The sequence below is a fragment of the Lepidochelys olivacea genome, assembly GCF_965140295.1.
Source record: "Lepidochelys olivacea isolate rLepOli2 genome assembly, chromosome: 3".
Taxonomy (NCBI): Eukaryota; Metazoa; Chordata; order Testudines; family Cheloniidae; genus Lepidochelys; species Lepidochelys olivacea.
The window spans coordinates 168,648,294-168,666,871 of NC_140413.1; the positions used below are offsets into that span (position 1 = coordinate 168,648,294).

Below are 18,578 nucleotides of genomic sequence, written 5' to 3' on the forward strand. Positions count from 1 at the left end.
GACCTACAGGAACCAGCTCAATGGAGAAGGGTAATCCAGTCTCCCTGCAGAGTTGGTCCTTGGTCTCTCTGCTGAAACTGCCAATTAGGGCCAGCTGTGGGGTAGCCATCTGAGAGAATCAATCACTTCACATAGGCCACTGAAAGGTAATAAGTAGGGCCCTACCAAATTCACAGTCCATTTTGGTCAATTTCATGGTCATAGGATTTTTAAAATCGTAAATGTCATGATTTCAGCTATTTAAATCTGAAATTTCATGGTGTCGTAATTACAGGGGTCCTGACCCAAAAAGGAGTTGGGGGGGGGGGGGGAATGGTCACAGTCACAAGGTTAGTGTGTGTGTGTGTGTGTGTGTGTGTGTGTGTGATTTTGCAGTACTGCTACCCTTACTTCTGGGATGGGTGGCCAGAGAGCAGCTGCTGGCTAGGAGCCCAGCTCTGAAGGCAAAGCCGCCACCTGTAGCAGCGCAGAAGTAAGGATGGCATGCTTACTTCTGCAACCCCCCTAAAATAACCATGTGTCCCCCCACAATCCCCTTTTGGGTCAGAACCCCCAATTTGAGAAACACTGGTCTCCCCCATTAAATCTGTGTAGGGTAGGGTAAAAGCACACAAAAGACCAGATTTCATGGAGGGAGACCAGACTTCACGGTCCGAGACATGTTTTTCATGGCTGTGAATTTGGTAGGGCCCTCGTAATAAGGGCTTTGTATGCCAGTGCCAATCTGTGGGTGCACTCAATCCTTTGTTTTCTAAAAGAATCTAATCAGTCCTATAAGGCTGCTGATGTCACTTCATTGGCCTTTGTCGTCATTTCAAAATAATCCTCAAACCACCTTATTTTTCTTTCCAATCTCCAGCCTCTGGTTATGCTGCCTGTTACCGTGCAGTCTGAGGCACTGTTCTGTCTGAGAGTGCACCATGGCTTGGGGTGCTTTCCTGGAGCACAGCCTTGCTAATACCAATCAGTAGAAAAGCCATGTGCACCAGCTGAATAATACTGAGCATTTGTGATTCTTTCATTCCTCAGTGTCATTTGCCTCCAGTGTTTACCTGTGTCTTAGAATCATAGAATATCAGGGTTGGAAGGGACCTCAGGAGGTCATCTAGTCCAACCCCCTGCTCAAAGCAGGGCCAATCTCCAATTTTTGCCCCAGGTCCCTAAATGGCCCCCTCAAGGATTGAACTCACAACCCTGGGTTTAGCAGACCAATGCTCAAACCACTGAGCTATCCCTCCCTCCTAGTCTTGCTAGGCTGAAAATAGTTAGCAGCCACAGGGAGTACAGCTCCCCTCCATGCATGCAAAGCCAAGTAAACGAGCAGTTGTCAGGGTATCCAAGAGGGGCTGAAGGAAGGAGGCGTCTTTCAATTAACCAGTGACTCGGCACTGAGTAGCTATGTAGCCACTCTTCTGTCAGTGCTGCAGCGTATGGGCTATAGTCACATCTGGGGACTCTTGCTGTCCCCCCCTGCAGGTTTAAAGCAGTCACATTGTGGGGGATGCACCGAGCACTTCCCTGTCTCCAGCCCTCCCATGCACACAGCCATAAGGAGAGGAGCACATTCCCCTGTGCAGACTCTTCACCACCTGCCAGGTCAAAAAAGTGGCACTGTGGTGGGTCTGCTGCATTGAAGGACTTTCAGGCCATTGGAGAAGGGAGGTGCATGGAAGAGGCAGCAGTTAAATCTGGTATTTAACTCTAGTGAAGATCTAGGTAAATGACCGCACACTGGCGTAACTTAATGAAGGATCCCACTTCTTAGAGGCCAATAGATCTTGTTTCCTATTGCTTTTCAGTGTGTAACACAGACCCCTGATTACAAAGCTGTACATTTTTCAACCTCATTAGTCATATTAGAGATACCTGTCTACTGTGAGACAGACCTTGAGAGAGAACCTGTACATCACTAGAACCAAGATGTAACATATAAAGCAGAGGTTCTCAAATATTTTCATAACATGGACTGCCTCTTAAAAGAGAGATTGTCTTTTGGCTAACCTTCCCCTCGCCCCACTTCATTATTTCATAGACCACAACCCTTTCTCCCCTGCACCCTGAGCCTCCATTTGTGATCACATAATAGGCCTGTGTAAATACAGCAGTTGCGTATTTGGAAAATTAATATTGGATAAATATTGAAGTAGAGCTGATCAAACAATGGTGACTATTGCATGAAAAATGTGGAAACTTTCAAATTAACTTTCATTCAGCAGGTTTTGAAAAGGACAGTTTTTCCTCTGAAACTTTTCACAACAAAGTTTTGGCTTTGAACACATCTTTTTTTTAATTTTGTTCCTCCTGTTTTCTACCTTTTTTTTTAACCTGTTTTTTGCTCTTTTTGTTGGCTTTTCCCCTCCTAGCCACTGAAATGGTGGGGGAGAGGGGGGGCAGAAAAATTAAATAGTTCTATTTTTGTTACTGAATAAACAGAATATTTTGAAAAGATGAAAATTTGTTTTAGAAAAAAGACCATTAAACAATTTTGTTTGAAAAGTGTAGACTACCTCTGCATTTAATTAATGTATTCTTAGCTCTTTTTAAATGTAATTTACCAGCTGGAAAAAAGGAATACAAAGCAAAATTTTCAGATGTACCATACGTGGGTACTGGGGACAAATCAGCATATTGACATGCATTTCATACATGATAGCTTTACGAATGGTAATCCCATCTCTGCTCACACTCCAGTTTTGGGAGATGTATGTCCTGATCCTAAACCATTGATTTTTTAAATGGAAGCAGGAGAAGGTGTATAGTCAATAGATGGAAGTCATTTAATAATTTAACCAGGGTTGGCATAGACTGCTGACACCACAATCTCAAAAGCAGTGACTCGATGTCAATATTTACTTAGCAGCATTAAAAAAAACAACAAAAAAACCGTGGTCATTGTAGGCAAGTTCATACCATCACTGCGCTAGTACAGAATGGCTGTGAGCCTACACTGGGTCACAATTATGACTTAGCCGCTAGCATTTTATGATGTATCCTAAAGACAGTGAGTCTGTATCCTGCCTTCATGTTAGCATGTATTGGTACTTTTTCTCTAAATAAGTATGCAGGAGTACTACTCTTCACTGAACTTTAAGGTTTGGAGAGGATTTCATAGCACTGTATGGTGGGGTCTTAATTGTACAGCATATATATGTGGAAACATATTCAGGTTATTTAAGATATTGCTTTATAGAACAGTAACTGCAGAAAGTCTACAGATGAAGTGCAAGCAGTTAAAATTTTGGGCGTAAAGAGACCACATTTTCCTCATAGTTATGCTGGTGAAACCCAGTGGAGGGGCACTGGTGGATTTGAGGGGAGAAGTTGGCCCCCTGAAGGTAATTTGTAAACCTAGATCTCCCAGAGCCAACACACAGGCTTACAGTAACTTCAGGAAAAAGCTCGAACAGTTTAATGCCATTATTTTATTAAAGCTGGATTTGCAGTGGTGTCAATGTTCTGAATGTTTAAGGAAAATTAAAGCAATGATTGCAGCTGCATTGAAGTCAAGGGAGCTGTGCAGATTTACAGCAGCTGAGAATCTGGCCCAATATACTCTGTTCTCAATAATACCATTAGATTCGACTTTTAAAGCCATTTGAGTGTTAATTTACTCTTCACTCTTTGAAGTGTATGTTTTGCTTTTTACGTTTCTCTCAGTGTGAAGATGAAAATGGATGAGTAAATTCCACTTGTAACTTCTCGTCTGTTTCATTTCCTGGTTCCCACACCTTAATAGAACGCTCTAGGATTTGGGTTATGAACAATGCAGGGGCAGGTTTGTCTTTTATTCCATTGCTTCCCTTGCAGCAGAAACAACTATGTATTAGGTTTTGTAAGACTGTACTTTACTTGCCTAAGTTTTTGTCCAGATTTGAACAGCTAGAAAGGCATTTTTGTATAGTAAATGGATACTATCCAGTATGTGGTGGTGCGGCCTCAAAGGAAGATTGCTGTAGTGGTGAAGACTAGCCTAAACTTTTAGGAGCAAAGACATAAGAGTTATAGGATTAAACACACCAGCCTGAGAGGCAAAATATACTGCTTAGTAGTTTTACCGGAGTTTAATGAGGAAGATTCCCTCCTGCTAACAGAAACCTTCAGATTACATAGCTTTTCTTCAGCTGCATACGGAGGGTGCTGTTTTTTGGCCTAGGAAGGGATTTTACTGTAATCACTCACCTCCATAAGCAGATACAGATGTTCTCCCGGTGTGCAGGTCTGAGCAAGGACCTTTGTACCGCTTACAGACCACACTGAAGCATTGTGAAAGGTGGGATGGGCTGCAGCTATAGAGGGGAGTCTCCTCCTAAAGCGGTGTCTGTCTCAGCTCTGGCTAGGCCCACAAAGGGGTAGGCCAAGGGATGGGCGACAAGCTCTGTGATTAGGCAGCCCTGGTATTCTCCCAAGTGGTTCAGAGGAGCTGTGACTGATATTCCAGCACATATGCTGAAGTAGTGGCTATTGTGTTGGGAGGCTGGATTTCACCTCCCTGGATCCTGTGCTTTTCACTTGTGTACAACCTGATGCCTGGCTGTATGTGGGTAGAGTGAATTTCACCAGTATTGCTATCTGCTTATTAAGTTTAATGAAATTATTTTTTCCATTGTACATCTCTCAATACACAAGAAGGCACTCAGGTAGTACACAGAATGGTATGGAAGCCCAAAAAGAATGACTTGGGGCCACACTCTGCTCATGCATATAAATAAGTACAGTGCTTTCTATAGGGTGAAATCCCCCCGCCCCTCCAATTTCTACAGGGTTAAAATCACTGAAACAGGGATAGGGCTTGTGCTCCCCCTCCGCACCAGGTGAATTGTGCCCAGCAGACTTAAGGAGAACCATAGGTAGCAAGGTGCAGTAGGCCTGTAGTGTTTGCAGCATAGACCACGTAGTGATTTATGAACTGGTCCAAACCATTGTGTGGGAGCAGAGGGTGGAGAAAGTGAAGGACGAGTCACAGTGGGTCACATTCTCAGCTGCTATAAATTGGCATAGCTGAGGATTATCTAGCTGTGATTCTAACCCAATGTCTTGTTATATCACAAACCCACTCCCTTTCATTCCCTGTAAAATACATACGCCCAGTGGTGAGCTGGAGCCAGTTTGCACCGGTTCGCTAGAACCGGTTGTTAAATTTAGAAGCCCTTTTAGAACCGGTTGTTCTGCGAGGGACAACCCGGTTCTAAAAGGGCTTCTAAATTTAACTGGCCAAAAGTGGCGCCTTAGGCGCCGACTCCATGGGTGCGCCAGCCCTGGAGCACCCAAGGGGAAAATTTGGTGGGTGCAGAGCACCCACCGGCAGCTCCCTGCCCCACCCCCACCCCCAGCCCCAGCTCACCTCCTCCTCCTCCTCCCCCTCCCCTGAACGCACCGCCCCGCTCTGCTTCTCTGACCCCCAGGCTTCCTGCGAAGCAGCTGTTTGCGCGGGAAGCTGAGGCAGGCTGAGAAGCAGGTGGTGGCTTCCTGCTCAGGCCCAGGGAGGCGGAGGTGAGCTGGGGCCAGGGGGGGTGCGAGGAGGGCCACCCACGCTGCAGCAGGTAACCCGGGGAGGTGTGCGGGGGAACCGCTCCCCGCCCCAGCTCACCTCCGCCACCCTCGGCCTGAGCAGGAAGCCGCCACCTGCTTCTCAGCCCTCCCAGGCTTCCCGCCAAACAGCTGATTCGCAGGAAGCCAGGGGAGGGGGGCGGAGAACCAGAGCGGAGCGGTGCATTCAGAGGCGGAGCAGACGTGAGGTGAGCTGGGGCTGGGCGCAGGGCGGGGAGCTGCCAGTGGGTTCTCTGCACCCACCAAATTTTCCCCGTGGGTGCTCCAGCCCTGGAGCACCCCTGGAGTTGGTGCCTAAGGGGTCACTTTTGAAGTGATCAGTGGGGGAGCAGCCGCTCCCCCCCTAGTTACGCTCCCCGCCCCTAGGAGCCAGACGGACCTGCCAGATGCTTCCTGGGAGCTGCCCCAGGTAAGCACCTCTGGGACTCCCCACCTCACCCCCTGGCAGGTCCCTCTGGCTCTTAGGGGTGGGGTGGGCACCCACTATGGTGGCCCACGAGATCCTCCTGCTTGGTTCTGGAGGCAGTCAGGGGACAGGGGAGGGGGGTGGATGGGGCAGGAGTCCGGGGGCGGGGGGCGTCAAGGAACGCAGGGGGTTGGATGGGGCAGGAGTCGGCAATGACCTCCTCGTGGGGTGAGGAAGGAACCCGTTAAGATTTTGGCAGCTCATCACTGCATACGCCTAACTTCAGTTCATCTCAGGAAGGTCAAACTAATATGGCTATGTCACCAGGTGACATCCTGCTCCTGTCTGATCTGTCTACACAGACTCTGAGGCCTTCAGTTATTAAACTGTGCTGGGGTGTTTTGTTTACACTTGCTATTCCCCTACCTTACCAATCCATACACCATGTTATTTAGTTTCAGTCTCTCCTCAGTTCTCCGCCGAGGAGGAGAGGGAAGAGATCTCTCTACCCAGAGATCTCTCCTTCCTGCCTCTCTCTCCCCACCTTCCTGTGCTGCCTTATACTTCCTGTGCTAACAGGCCATTTCTCTTGGTAGTCCTCCACCAGCCCTTCTAATCCATTAATTTGGCCCTGCCAGGTCCACCCTGGGGGAAATTAATTGGTGTTTAAGTGACCGGAGTGCTGGCTCAGCTTTTGGTTCCCAGCCTTCTGTCACAGGCTAGGACTCATAAAACTGATAAACCAAGTCCCCATTGACCATGGCAATGTTGCCGGCACCCAGTGCCAGAGGCAAGCAACAGCAGGGGTTCGTTGCCCAGTATGCATCACCCAATAATCACAAGGGGGTGGAGAAGCAGAAAAGTTTATTAGAAGCTTCAAAGAAGGTACAGGGAGAATAGAATCTCAAATCCTGGACACAGAGCAGGAAGTTACACAGGCTTTTATACATCCTTTCTTCAGCATACTTATCCAATAGCAAGCTGCCCTAAGTATCCATGGGGGGCCAAGGACACTTGGGCCTAGTGCGAGGGGGCTTCCTCGACACTCATGGTCTTCCATCCCCTCGAGTTACCTAGTGGCCATGCCCAGTGTCCCCAACAGCAACTTTACCTGGATAATGTGTTTGCAAGAATGAGCTACCATCAAACAATTTCTCTAATGTAGTCACTGTGGAGCCACTTTCCGATAACTTCCCTCGTTTCTTTTATCTGAAGCAAAAGCAAGGGAAATCTTGGGATTTACCCGTCTTCCAGACCCCTACAGCACACCGGAACTTCATGTAACATAAATCGTATCAAATTGCTGTAGTGCTCAGAGCTGGCAATAGGCATAAGCAGACTAAACAATTGCTTAGGGCACTGAGCAGCTCAAGGGGGGACCTCCCTATTAATGATTAATATGGGTTGTGTGTGGGGCAACCCCCCCGCAAAATATCCCTGCGTGGGGCCCCCACTGGACTAGCAGTTGCAGTAGTGGAGCATGTTCCAAGCCAAGTTCTGTTCTTTAGTTACCCTTCAGGATTCTAGCACGCTCGAGTAACCTCTGTGTCCAGAGACTTCACCTTTAGGGAGCTGAAATTTGTTTTTCTTTATCTTACCATGTAAAGATCTGACCTATTGACCCATTATTTACTAGTGTAAAGTGGCACCTCGTGCAGAAAATGTGAAGGCAGTGCTTTTAAAGCACTGGAAATGGCACCATAAAGTCTATCAATATAACCACACTGTGCTGAGTGCTGTTAGACACTAAGCTGGTTGGTTCTCATTCACTGCACACGGCTTGTTCAGAGGTAAAATCTATGGTAAGGCTTGAGCATGTACCTTACATAGTCAAATGTCAGATACTCCTCTCTATTCATACTTAAAACTTGTTTTGAAAATGTCATTTGCCTAGCCCCCTAACTGATCTCACGCGGTTAAATTGTTTGTGTGTTTTAATTAAGGTTGGGCAAAATTCACAGCCTCTGCCAGGTTGAGAAACAATGTAAAAATGATAGGGCATTAGTGAAATATTGAGGGGGAGAATGTAAAGGTCCGCTGTACTTCTTAAGTAACTGAAATTCAGCTGTCTGCTTCACTGCACACTGTAATTGATGAAGATATTGCATGTGGCTCTAGCTTTTCGAGCACCATAGTGTTTGGACGTAAAAGCTACCAAAGTAATACCTTCTTGTCTGAGTGTGTGACTGGAACTTTGTCTGAAAGTTGTATTTGTGAGTGCTGTTTTTCTCCAAAGTTACCAATTCAGTACCACCATCTTTGCCATCAAACATGATTTCCATCGTGTTTACACATCAGTCTTGTTTTACTCTGTCAAAAGATAAATATTGCCTAGAATGATTTCTTTTTAAGATTAGGCTTTTTACAGCTAACACAGTATTTTACACCTACTTTGTACTATTCTCTGAAGGAGGTCAGACTTTCTTATTGAAACATAAATTAATCCTCATGGTGCCCAGGGAGGTAGATACTTAGGCCTGGTCTACACTACAGTGTTAGGTCGATGGAAGCCACCTTAAGTCGACCTGTTAATGTATGTGTCTACACTACCAGGTCCTTTACGCTGACCTAAGTCACCTTTAGTGTCTCCTACTGTCAAATGAGCACAACCAGGCAGAGAAAGTAAGTGATGTGGCTACAGCACTGTAAACAGTGTGAGAAGCAACAATAGAACTTGGGAGCTTCTGCCTCACTTCTGCAGAACATTAGCATCCAGGGGATCCAATCAAGATCAGGCCTCGTTGTGCTAAACACTGTACCTAGCCAGAGTAAGACAGTCTTGCTCTAAAGCTATTGCAATCCAAATAGACAAGACAGGAAAAAAGGAGAAAGGAAGTGTTGTTTTTCCCATTTTTACATTTGGAGAATGGGGACGCAAAGAGATGAAGTGACTTGTCCAAGCCAGTGCTGGGAACTGACCTAGCTCTCTCGAGACCTAGATCAGTACCTTATCCACAATACCATCCTGTCTCTTCACATTCCTTTCCCCCACAAAATTGGTTCTATTCCATTAAGCAGGCACTGGATTCCTTCACTGTTGATTCCAATATAACAGAAGTCAACCTGGCTCAGGAGGGTTTACTTCATCGTTTGTGCCCTGGTATTATCATTGATCTTCACCAGGAAGAGCGTTTGCCAAGACTAAAAACAAAACATCAATGAAACTAGTTGCACTGTTAGAGACACTGCTAAACAGTGTATGCCTCCGTACGCAGCCATACGTCAGTGCAGAGCGGTGCGAGAGGAGAATTTCCCCTCAGGTAGCTACAAGAGCTCTGAAAAATCAGGCTGGCAGGTGTGCCTCAGCAGGTGTAAATTGTGGACTGGATTTGAAAATAACACTGCATTAAAAGAGGCATTTCTGAGCCACTAGTGACTGTCTGGCTGAGCGGAGACGTCAGCTTTGACACTGATAGAGTGGGGTCTCCCTGTTTAGAGGCTGAAATCCTTGTTTCTGGCCTGATTTATTACTAGTTTACACTCAGAGCTTTCATGTTTAACATTAAAATAAACTGTTGAATGTTTTTAAAAAGTAAAATTCTTCTGATAATTACACCAGGCTGCAGAAAAGGACTCGGTACAGCCACAAGCTAACCCAAACCTTTCCATGTTTCCTACAACTTAGATCTCAGACCTGCTATCAGTTACCTCTGAGCAGCAAGAGCATTGTGGGTAACCATTTGCAAATGAGCACACCCCACTTTATTATAGAAATTCCTCTACCCGGTACCTGTCTCCTAGCCCCAGAGACATTTAAAATGAGACTGGACAAAGCACTGGGAACTTCTGTGTGTTATCTCCAGCGATGGACTGAATCACTTAAAAGGATTTTTCCATTCAATAATCTTTGCTGTTGCTATTTACATATAGTTCCAGAAATGGAGTAGGGTTTACCCAGACCAGCTCTGTGACCATGAGCATGTTTTGCCATGGGAAGTCCCAGGCGTGTGCCATCCTGCCCTAGTGGTGCTCCAAAGGATACCTGAATAATGGCAGTTACTAAAAGCACCTCCTTTCATTTCTGGCCAGCAAGAAGATTTGGTTGTTCCCTGCTGTTGCTGGCCTAGATACAGAGAGCTAGAAACTCTACCTGGCTCACAATAAAACGTTCAGTAAGAAACTGTAACTGGCGCATAATGTGGTGTGCTAGGTCACAAGGAGGAAATAGCTGATCAAAGCATGTTACGTAGGAATGCTACAGACTGCGTTTGCTTCCTGTTCGCTGCCAAATCCAATTCAAGGTTATGGTACTGATCTATAAAGCCCTTAGAAAGAGCTCACACTGTCTCAGAGATTCTTCTTCTGAGACCAGCCCCAGCAGTTACTTTCATGTGGCATGTTATTATTGAAAGAACACACATATGAAACTGCGAGAGCCATAGTGAGAACCTTCTCGATAGAAACCCATGGGCTGGTACAGCCTCCCAAGCAGGAAAATTCACTTGCCTCATTCAGCTTATGTTGTAAAAATCACCTTTTCAATAATTTGTCCCTCTGTAGAACCAAAGCACTAGAAAAAAGCAACATGTACTAGAGAAGAAGTCAATGTTTAAACCAGAGCAGGAGGGTAAATTGCCTGTCTTTTCTGGAGAGAACCCACTATTTTCTCTAGCTTTTATACAATATCTAAATGCCAAGGTGTTTTAGAAATGACAGGTGGAGGTGAAACGGGGTATACGACACCACCTAAATACTATGAAGGTTTAAAAGTAAGCCTAGCACCATGGCAATAGGTTGCAGTGCAACAAGGCAATTTGGGGTGCTTCTGGATGAAAGAAAACATTTGTGCAAAAAGCTAGTAACCGCTGGCTATCAGGGGAGATTGGCTCCCTTCCAGCTGCACAGTAGACGTGCCCTAAGTATGCAAAGGAGTAGGAGAAGCTGGAACACAAGTGAGTGGGTATGCACATGGGGTGTGATGGAACAAATGAAGGTGCGTGGTGGAGAGTTGGATGTGCATTTGGTCATACTGGGGATAATGCATGCATAAAGGTAGGAGGAAGGCCAGATGGGAAAGGATGAAGGAATACACGTGCATGGTAAACTGGGTGGGAGTTAGGGCTGTGGCTAAGAAAGGATCAAAGTATAGAAAGGTGAGTGCAAAGGGAAAAAATGTTACAAAAAGATTCTGGCTTCTCTGTAGATGAGACTCTTTAGGTTAATTAATAACTTGCTAATGATTTTTACTGGGGCATTTATTCTGTTGTCACTATTTTGTAACTGCTTCAGGTTTTATTTATTTGTTTAAGGCTTGCTCAGGCACTTTAGTGCCTTTCTTCATATAAAGCCCTTAAATTTCTGTAGCTCCAACACTTCTCCCCAGACGGCCTTCAGTAACTCAAAGTCCATCTGTTGGCTTACCATGCTTTTTGAATCAGAGACTCCATCATTCAGTTACCCTGAAGTTCACAGGGCTTGCAGCACATATGGTCTGGAAGCTTGTTCGATGTCTGATGCTGCCTGCAATATCCAGGCACAGCAGGATGTGTTAAGGATTTGAGTTTCATTCACGGAAACTGTCTATGGGCCTCTGAGCTTTAACTTCAGTGGCCTAGGAAGACTGCTACATGCAGAGGCTGGGGGAAGGCTGGGTGATGCATCAAGAGCACCATGCTTCATACCCATTAGCACAGTGGGAAAATTGCCCGTTGCTTATTTCAATAAACAATTTGTGAACTTCCTGAGGGCCTTGTGCTCCTCTGGGAGCCGTGAGTAGTCACAGTCATTACTAACATCTGACTGAATTATGAACTATCATGTAAATACAGTCTGTACTCTGAAATAAAACCTGAATAGTTCAGCTGATAGGTAAAGCGATATGCCTCTCTCATCTTCAGGTTGCTGGAACCAAATTAACCTAGGTAGGGGTCATATGGTGGAGAAGAGGTGGTTCTCTTCTAGGCTCCACCCATGTGAGGTGTAAAAATGAGATGCTACTTGCTGTAGGTAGTGCAGATGGTCAAAATATAATTGTGCAGCTCTTTGAGCTCCATTGGGCTTCTAAAACTTGGTTACCCTCTGTGAGCTTAAATATACCCATGGGCTGTGCTAGGCCCCTAGGGCTGAGGAAATAACTAGTGGTATCTCCCAAGCATCACTCACTGTGACACCAAGTGACACCAACATGGGACCTCTCTCTCGGTGAATTATGTAGATCTGTGAATCTGCCCTTTGATTTCTTATATGCACAGTGAAGTAAGTGACTTCTAAATCACCGTCTTTAGGTAGCTTGGTTAACTCCTCACTGATATGAATGGGACAGCTCACACCTCTTAGAGCTAACATTCCAGACTCTCTGCAGCATCACTCGGACAGCTCTGCATGGGTTACGCTTGGTTCACCCTCTTGAGGTTTCTGTCACAACCATAACCATTGGAGACGTACGTTTTCTTTTTAGAAGAAAGCTGAGATTCTGGGGGGAAAGACTAGCTTCACGGAGGAGCTGGTATGGTATATGGGCACATATTGGCTCTGTTTGAGCCCTTCAGCCTGCTAATACCCAAAAGTCTCGAACATCTGACAGCTGTGGTTTGTGTGAAACGAGTCTGTTGAGGTCAGTACTGGTGCTAGTGGACAGGGACCCCATTACTATAATTGACATTATTTTGGCAGCCTCAGCAGAAACACCAGGGATTAAATGGACCTGAAGATTGAATTACCCTCTCCCCTATACAGATGGTCTGTTTGTCTGTCATAGTTGAAGTACTCTGACAGAGCAGCTGGTATGGCTGCTGTCTGTGTGATATCTTTACTGTGATAAGCAGAGGACTCCAATCTTCAGAGCTGTCATTAGCACTTAATCCATTTAGGTAATTACCAAAGCACAGCTATATTGAAGTGTCACTTTTAGTCACAATATGTGTGCCCAATCCTGATCACTTGCATTCTGATGTAACTCCATTGACTTCACTGGAGTTATTCCTGCTTTATACTGGGGTAAGTGAGAGCATCATCAGAATGAGCAGACGTTGAGATGGCCTGAGTGGCCAGCAGAATGTTTCCTTTGCACAGAGGAATCTTTCGGTAACACAGAGCTAGCATAGCCAGTCCAGTGCCATCTTCCTCACAGCTCCTGGCATTGGGGGCATGGCTGGACCAAGACTGTACTTTGGTCCTCCCTGACTGCCAGAATGGCCCCGGGGGACTCTTGCAGGTAGGCGTAACTTAGAGCCAAACTGACCTCCAGCCATCCCAATGCTGGGGTGTATGATATCAAGGTGGTATATAACTTTTGCCCCTTACTCAGGTCCTCTGCTCCGAGAACAGCTCAACTGGTCTCAGGGATTGGGCCTTTGCACCTGGGATGTTTTCATCTGTAGATCTCAAAGCACTTTATAAATGTGGATAAAAATTATTTTAACCATTTTGCATATAGGAAACTCCAGGCACAAAGAGGGGTAAGTGACTTGTCCAAGACCACACAACAAATCAGAGGTAGAGTTGAGACTACAGCTGCCCTCACAGCTGCTCTGTCATTTTACATTTGGGGTGTTTGCGAAACAGTAATAGTCACAAACGGCTTCTTTTAAAGTCTAAACTTTAAAAATATCACATTCAGTGTTCTGTCTACTATTGATCAACTTTTTTTTTTTTTTTTTGCAGGGACACCTGTCTGGTTCTTTGTGAAAATTGCTCCTATTCGAAATGAACAGGATAAAGTGGTTTTATTTCTTTGCACTTTCAGTGACATAACAGCTTTCAAACAGCCCATTGAGGATGATTCGTGTAAAGGTTTGTCTTTCTTGTCATATAATTGTGCATTGTGCTGCTTCTCTTGGTGCATGTTGACTGTGAAATTAACTGAAGGCCTCTAATACCCACACTAAGAATTGGACTTTAAAACAAGTGGCAACCATGCAGTGTCAAGCACAGCCCCATGTGGAATGACTGCAAGCTTTAGAACGATCTAAGCAGGATTGACTCTGGTATGTGCTTGGATGGGTGACCACTAAGGAAAAATCCAAGTACTGTTAGAAATTGGGACTGGGGATCCAGTGGGTGGTGCTTTTCCTTTTAATTCAGTTCTGACTAATGCCTCAGCATGGTATTATGTGGGCACAGAGTTGTTACAAGTGCCAGCTTTTGGATGAACTGTAAAACTAAGATCTCGACCACTTATCATTATTATAACTAGTGAAGGGTGCTGAGTCCCTTCTCTGAGGCACTGAGCCAACACAAATCCTTTGTCCTCAGTGGGAACGGGGGCTGTTCAGCTTCTTTCAGATCTGTTGGCACTCTGTGCAACAGCAGAGGCATTAACCCTATTGCTGGAATCTAGCCCAGATTTGGGTAATTTCATTCCACCTGCCTAAATGAGGGCCTGATCCAGTTTCCATGAAACTCAATGAAAAGACTCCCAGTGACCTCAGTGGGAGCTGGATCAGGCCTAAACTGTTAGATAGAGTTGCTGCATGCTGTTAATCCATTGCTGAGTTTTACCCCAGAAGCTGTGGCCCTTCAGCAAGGCTCTGATCCTGCACATTTATGGGTAGATTCCTGTGTCCGTGCAGAGCCATATATGAGCTTGAAGGAGAATAGTTTATAATGGGAGATGAATCCTCGGAGGCAAGAGGTACATAATGCAAGTTCTCTTGTTGATCGCATTTCTTTTTAGTGTTCAATAATATCTGTAGTATAAAACTTAACAGGAAGTTGAATTTATTTACATTTTATTTTAAAAATATAGTATTTCTCAAAGTGGAAACACCTGTCACCATCGCTAATGAAGAACAATCTTTAAAAATAGACTCTCTGCCAACCTGTATTGAATGATTTTCTTTTTATTGCTATGTGTGTTTGGTTTTTTTGTTGCTCTAATCAAATTAGAAAGTGGGTTTTGTAGTCAGAAAGGTCTGTCTCATGGAAAATAGCTTTCTGCCAGGCACCTCGTGGTCTTCACTTCACTCTGACAAGAACTGACTGCAGAGATAAATCAGTATTAGGTAGTAAAGCTAGCTCTAGATTATTCACTGGGAATGAAGTGCATTTAACCAGGCAATGAAGTGAGTTTCTTTCAGGAGTGATACTAGCCTGTAGTTCTCCTGCACTTCTGCTGAAACCAACGTTCTGCTGAAGAGCCTAATGTGCTAGTAAGCTATGGACTCGGGAGCAAAGATTTGTTTTCTCTCTGAAGATGACACATTTGATTTTGTAAGTAGGAGAAAGAAAACTCTAATCAAACATTTGAAGAAGTTGCACCTGTTGGATTCCCAGATTGTACTATACTTACGGTGGTGGTGATGATGCTTAGCAGTTTCATGTCCAAAGCAATGTACAGAGATTAAACTAATTATCCACACAGCATCCAAGTTAGGTGGGTGTTATGTTCATTTTACAAATGGGGAAACGGAGGCAGACACCTAAGTGCCAGATTTTTGAAATTTGGGTGCCTAAAACCAGGCATGGAAGTAAAGGTGGCCTGATTTTCAGAGGGGCTAAACACCCACAACTTCCCCAGAAATCCTCCTCAGACTTGGATGGAGTGACTTGCCCAAGGCCACAGAGTGAGCCTGTGGCACAGCTGGGATTAAAATTTGAGAGCTGCTGACTCTCAACCCTACACTCATTCTCCAGATTGTGCTGTTTCTTCACATAACAAAAGTTACATGATGTTATTTGTAAGTCTTCCAAATATTAGTCCCAAGTTTACTGAAGTCAATGAAGTTCTACCAGTTTTGTGTAGGTGTGAGTGGAAAACCCATTATTTCTACACATGCAAGTCAGAAGATGTGATACCATGGTAATAAAGTTGGAGATACTCTCATAAACCTTAATTTATTTCCAAGTCTTTTTACTCCCTGCTAGTGCCTCTTCCTAGAGGATAGCTCCACACTGTCCCTACACACAGTATATTTGCAATGATTTGATTAATTAAAAGCCCAACGCCATACAGAAATGCATGTTGTCAGACACTTAGAGACTTTTATACACATATTTATTAGTAGAGCTTATTGAGCCTTCATATCTTGCATGAAAAAGTTGCATGTCTGGTGGGTGACTCACAGGGTTGTGGAGGGGAATGAGAATATTTTTGGAAGTTGTGAGAGGTAGAAAAACTGGTTATGATTTCAGAAGAATCTTCAAGGAATAAACCTCAGGGGTCTGAATTTTGAAGAGGACACATTCTTTGGGCCACATACAAACTTGTATTGACATTTACTGTAGCGCTGATCACAACATATTTTAAATGAAAAATGGCTTTTTGACCGAAAAGAGAACTTTTGCAGAAAATTTTCATTTGAGTAGAAATGTTCCTGATTTTCTACAAAAAAAACAGGAAACCCCAAAGTGAAAGTTTTTATTGAAAATGACTTTTGGATCTCAGCTTTTTGTTAAAAGAAAAGGAGGACTTGTGGCACCTTAGAGACTAACCAATTTATTTGAGCATGAGCTTTCGTGAGCTACAGCTCACTTCATCGGGTGCTTTTTGTTGTTTGTTGCTGGAAAAAATGAAAACTCCTTGTGGGAAATAATTTTTCAGAATTTCCTATGAAAAGCCTCTAGTTTAGTGTGATTGTGCATGCACCCTCAGTTATTTCCAGTGAAAATCTCCAGTTAAACGCCTAATAGTCCCTTTACATGTGCAAAGACCTCATTTCCATGTGCAGTTATGTGTCGGTTCATATGCAGTGGATGTAGCCCTAGGTGCCTGATCATTTGAAATCAGGCCCTGTAGCTCTGCTTATGGAAGCATTGTTATCTTATGCAAAGAGTAGCTGTCTATTTATCTCTGCCCATTTACAGAGCAGGTTCTGGCTTGGCCTGAGCACACTTAGCTATGAATGTCTTAGTAGCCCACTATTGAATGTTTAATTTCAAGCACTTTTTTTTTTTTGAGCTGTTAGCGTGCTTGTGGCTTACGGAAGGGTGTGTGTGTGTCTTGCACCAATGACTGGAGATTGACATGTGTGCAAAAGTGAACAGGCAGCTGTTATCTGAGATGAGTAGAGGAAGGCAGAGATGCAAATGGTGCTGAGACCACCCATTCATTTTAATAAACACCCTAATAATCAGACATTAAAAAGCCTGACATTTGAAAAATGGAAGTCTTATACTAGGTATGCTTCTAATGATAGGGTCTTTTGTTTTCTGGTTCAAAGAACTCGTTCACTTTTAATACTGCATAATGTATGACTGCCGTGGAGATTTAAGTAAATTTGCTTTTAAACATAGCTGCTTTAAAAATAGCACACACCAAATATAGCTACTTGAAAAATACTATATGTCAGTGGTGTTTGAAGATATAAATACATTTTTCTACCTCCCCACACACGTTCCTCTTAAAATTTGAGGGGGGGGGGTATTTAGCCTGTGTGCAATTCCATTCAAGTTGATTGAGTTACATTATGGCTGAATATGGCACTTGATATTTTATGTGGGCCTCACAGCAGGCCCTCTAGAATGTCTGAAACTAGTCTGTTCTTTTGCCCTTTTGGTTTATGGTCACATGAGGTTTGGAGCACTCTGAGAAGGAGATATTCAAAATGATCTCTACATTTGAATGCACAGTTTTAGGGGCATGGTAATTTGTGCATGCAAATAGGATTTGTATGTACAGAGAAGTGATGAGAACATAAAGACTCTTGTTTATGCTTCTTAGGTCCATTAGGACAAATAATGTTTTAGAACTCTCCAGAAATTTAGATGGGAATGGGATTGAACAGAGTCACTGATGATTGGAGAGAGGTGAAGTCAGCTGTAATTGGATTTTGAAGAGAAGGGAATAGATGGAAATGAGAACTGTTCAGGAGCGTGGTTTGCTCGAGTCCAGACAATTCTGAATGCAGATGACATGGTAATCTGATAATACAAATCTGGTTACCCCATCTTACTTTTCTTCACAATGTTAAATTTATGAGGCAGTGGCTTTTAATTCTAACTCTAGTAACTCAAAGTTGCTGATCAATGCTTCAGCTTGGCTAGTGTTTAGTAATTACTATAGTATTCAACATATGAAAGGATGTGATTCATCTTGAGTAAGCTGAAGGAAGTGGTAGGAAACAACTGAATGAATTGAAATAATGAAAACTGAGAATTCTTCTATAATAAAATGTAAACATTGTCATGTTTTCGAAGCAAGTTACAAAGGGACCAGGTTCCTCTCAAAGTTCAGAAAATTGGCTTCTTCCAATTTGTTTGAAAATGAAATGTGCCATTGAATGAAACTTCATCTCTTAAAGTGGAAGAGGAAAACATTGAGTTTGATGATCCTGCAAATAGATCTTTTCGTTGCTGTTGTTCTCATTGAAACCTAGCTGCAGTAATAATGTAAGTCCCTGTTCCAGGCATTCTAGCAGCTCTTTCGTATTAAGCAATCTCTCTTTTCTCTTCTCTTCAACATCAAAAAGCAGCAAAACTCCTTGGTAATGATGGTGTAAAGACAAATGAAAGGAAAAACTTGATATTAATAAGAGAGCTTGAAACATTCTTTTATGCCAAGATCTTCACCTTCAGTGTAGCCCAAATCAAACTATCTAAAGAAATGATTGAAGTGTGTTTCGTCCTGTATCAGTTTCTTCAGACCAAATGAAACTCATTGGTCCACTACCCGATGCTGCAAATGAAGAAACAGGAGGAAAACAAAAGGAAAAGCTTAAAGAAATAACATTGTCACTAATGTAGGACG

At 43.9% G+C, this 18,578-nt stretch overlaps 1 protein-coding gene across 1 annotated transcript in view; it reads left to right on the plus strand.

Annotated features, from left to right (window-relative positions):
• Positions 1-18,578, plus strand: part of KCNH1 (potassium voltage-gated channel subfamily H member 1) — a gene marked incomplete at its 3' end in the record, with an annotated part of 195,375 nt that overhangs the window by 17,358 nt on the left and 159,439 nt on the right. The window contains exon 4 of the mRNA XM_084624947.1: positions 13,556-13,684. Within this exon, the coding sequence (XP_084481073.1) occupies positions 13,556-13,684 (129 nt within the window). The remainder of the gene's footprint in view (positions 1-13,555; positions 13,685-18,578) is intronic.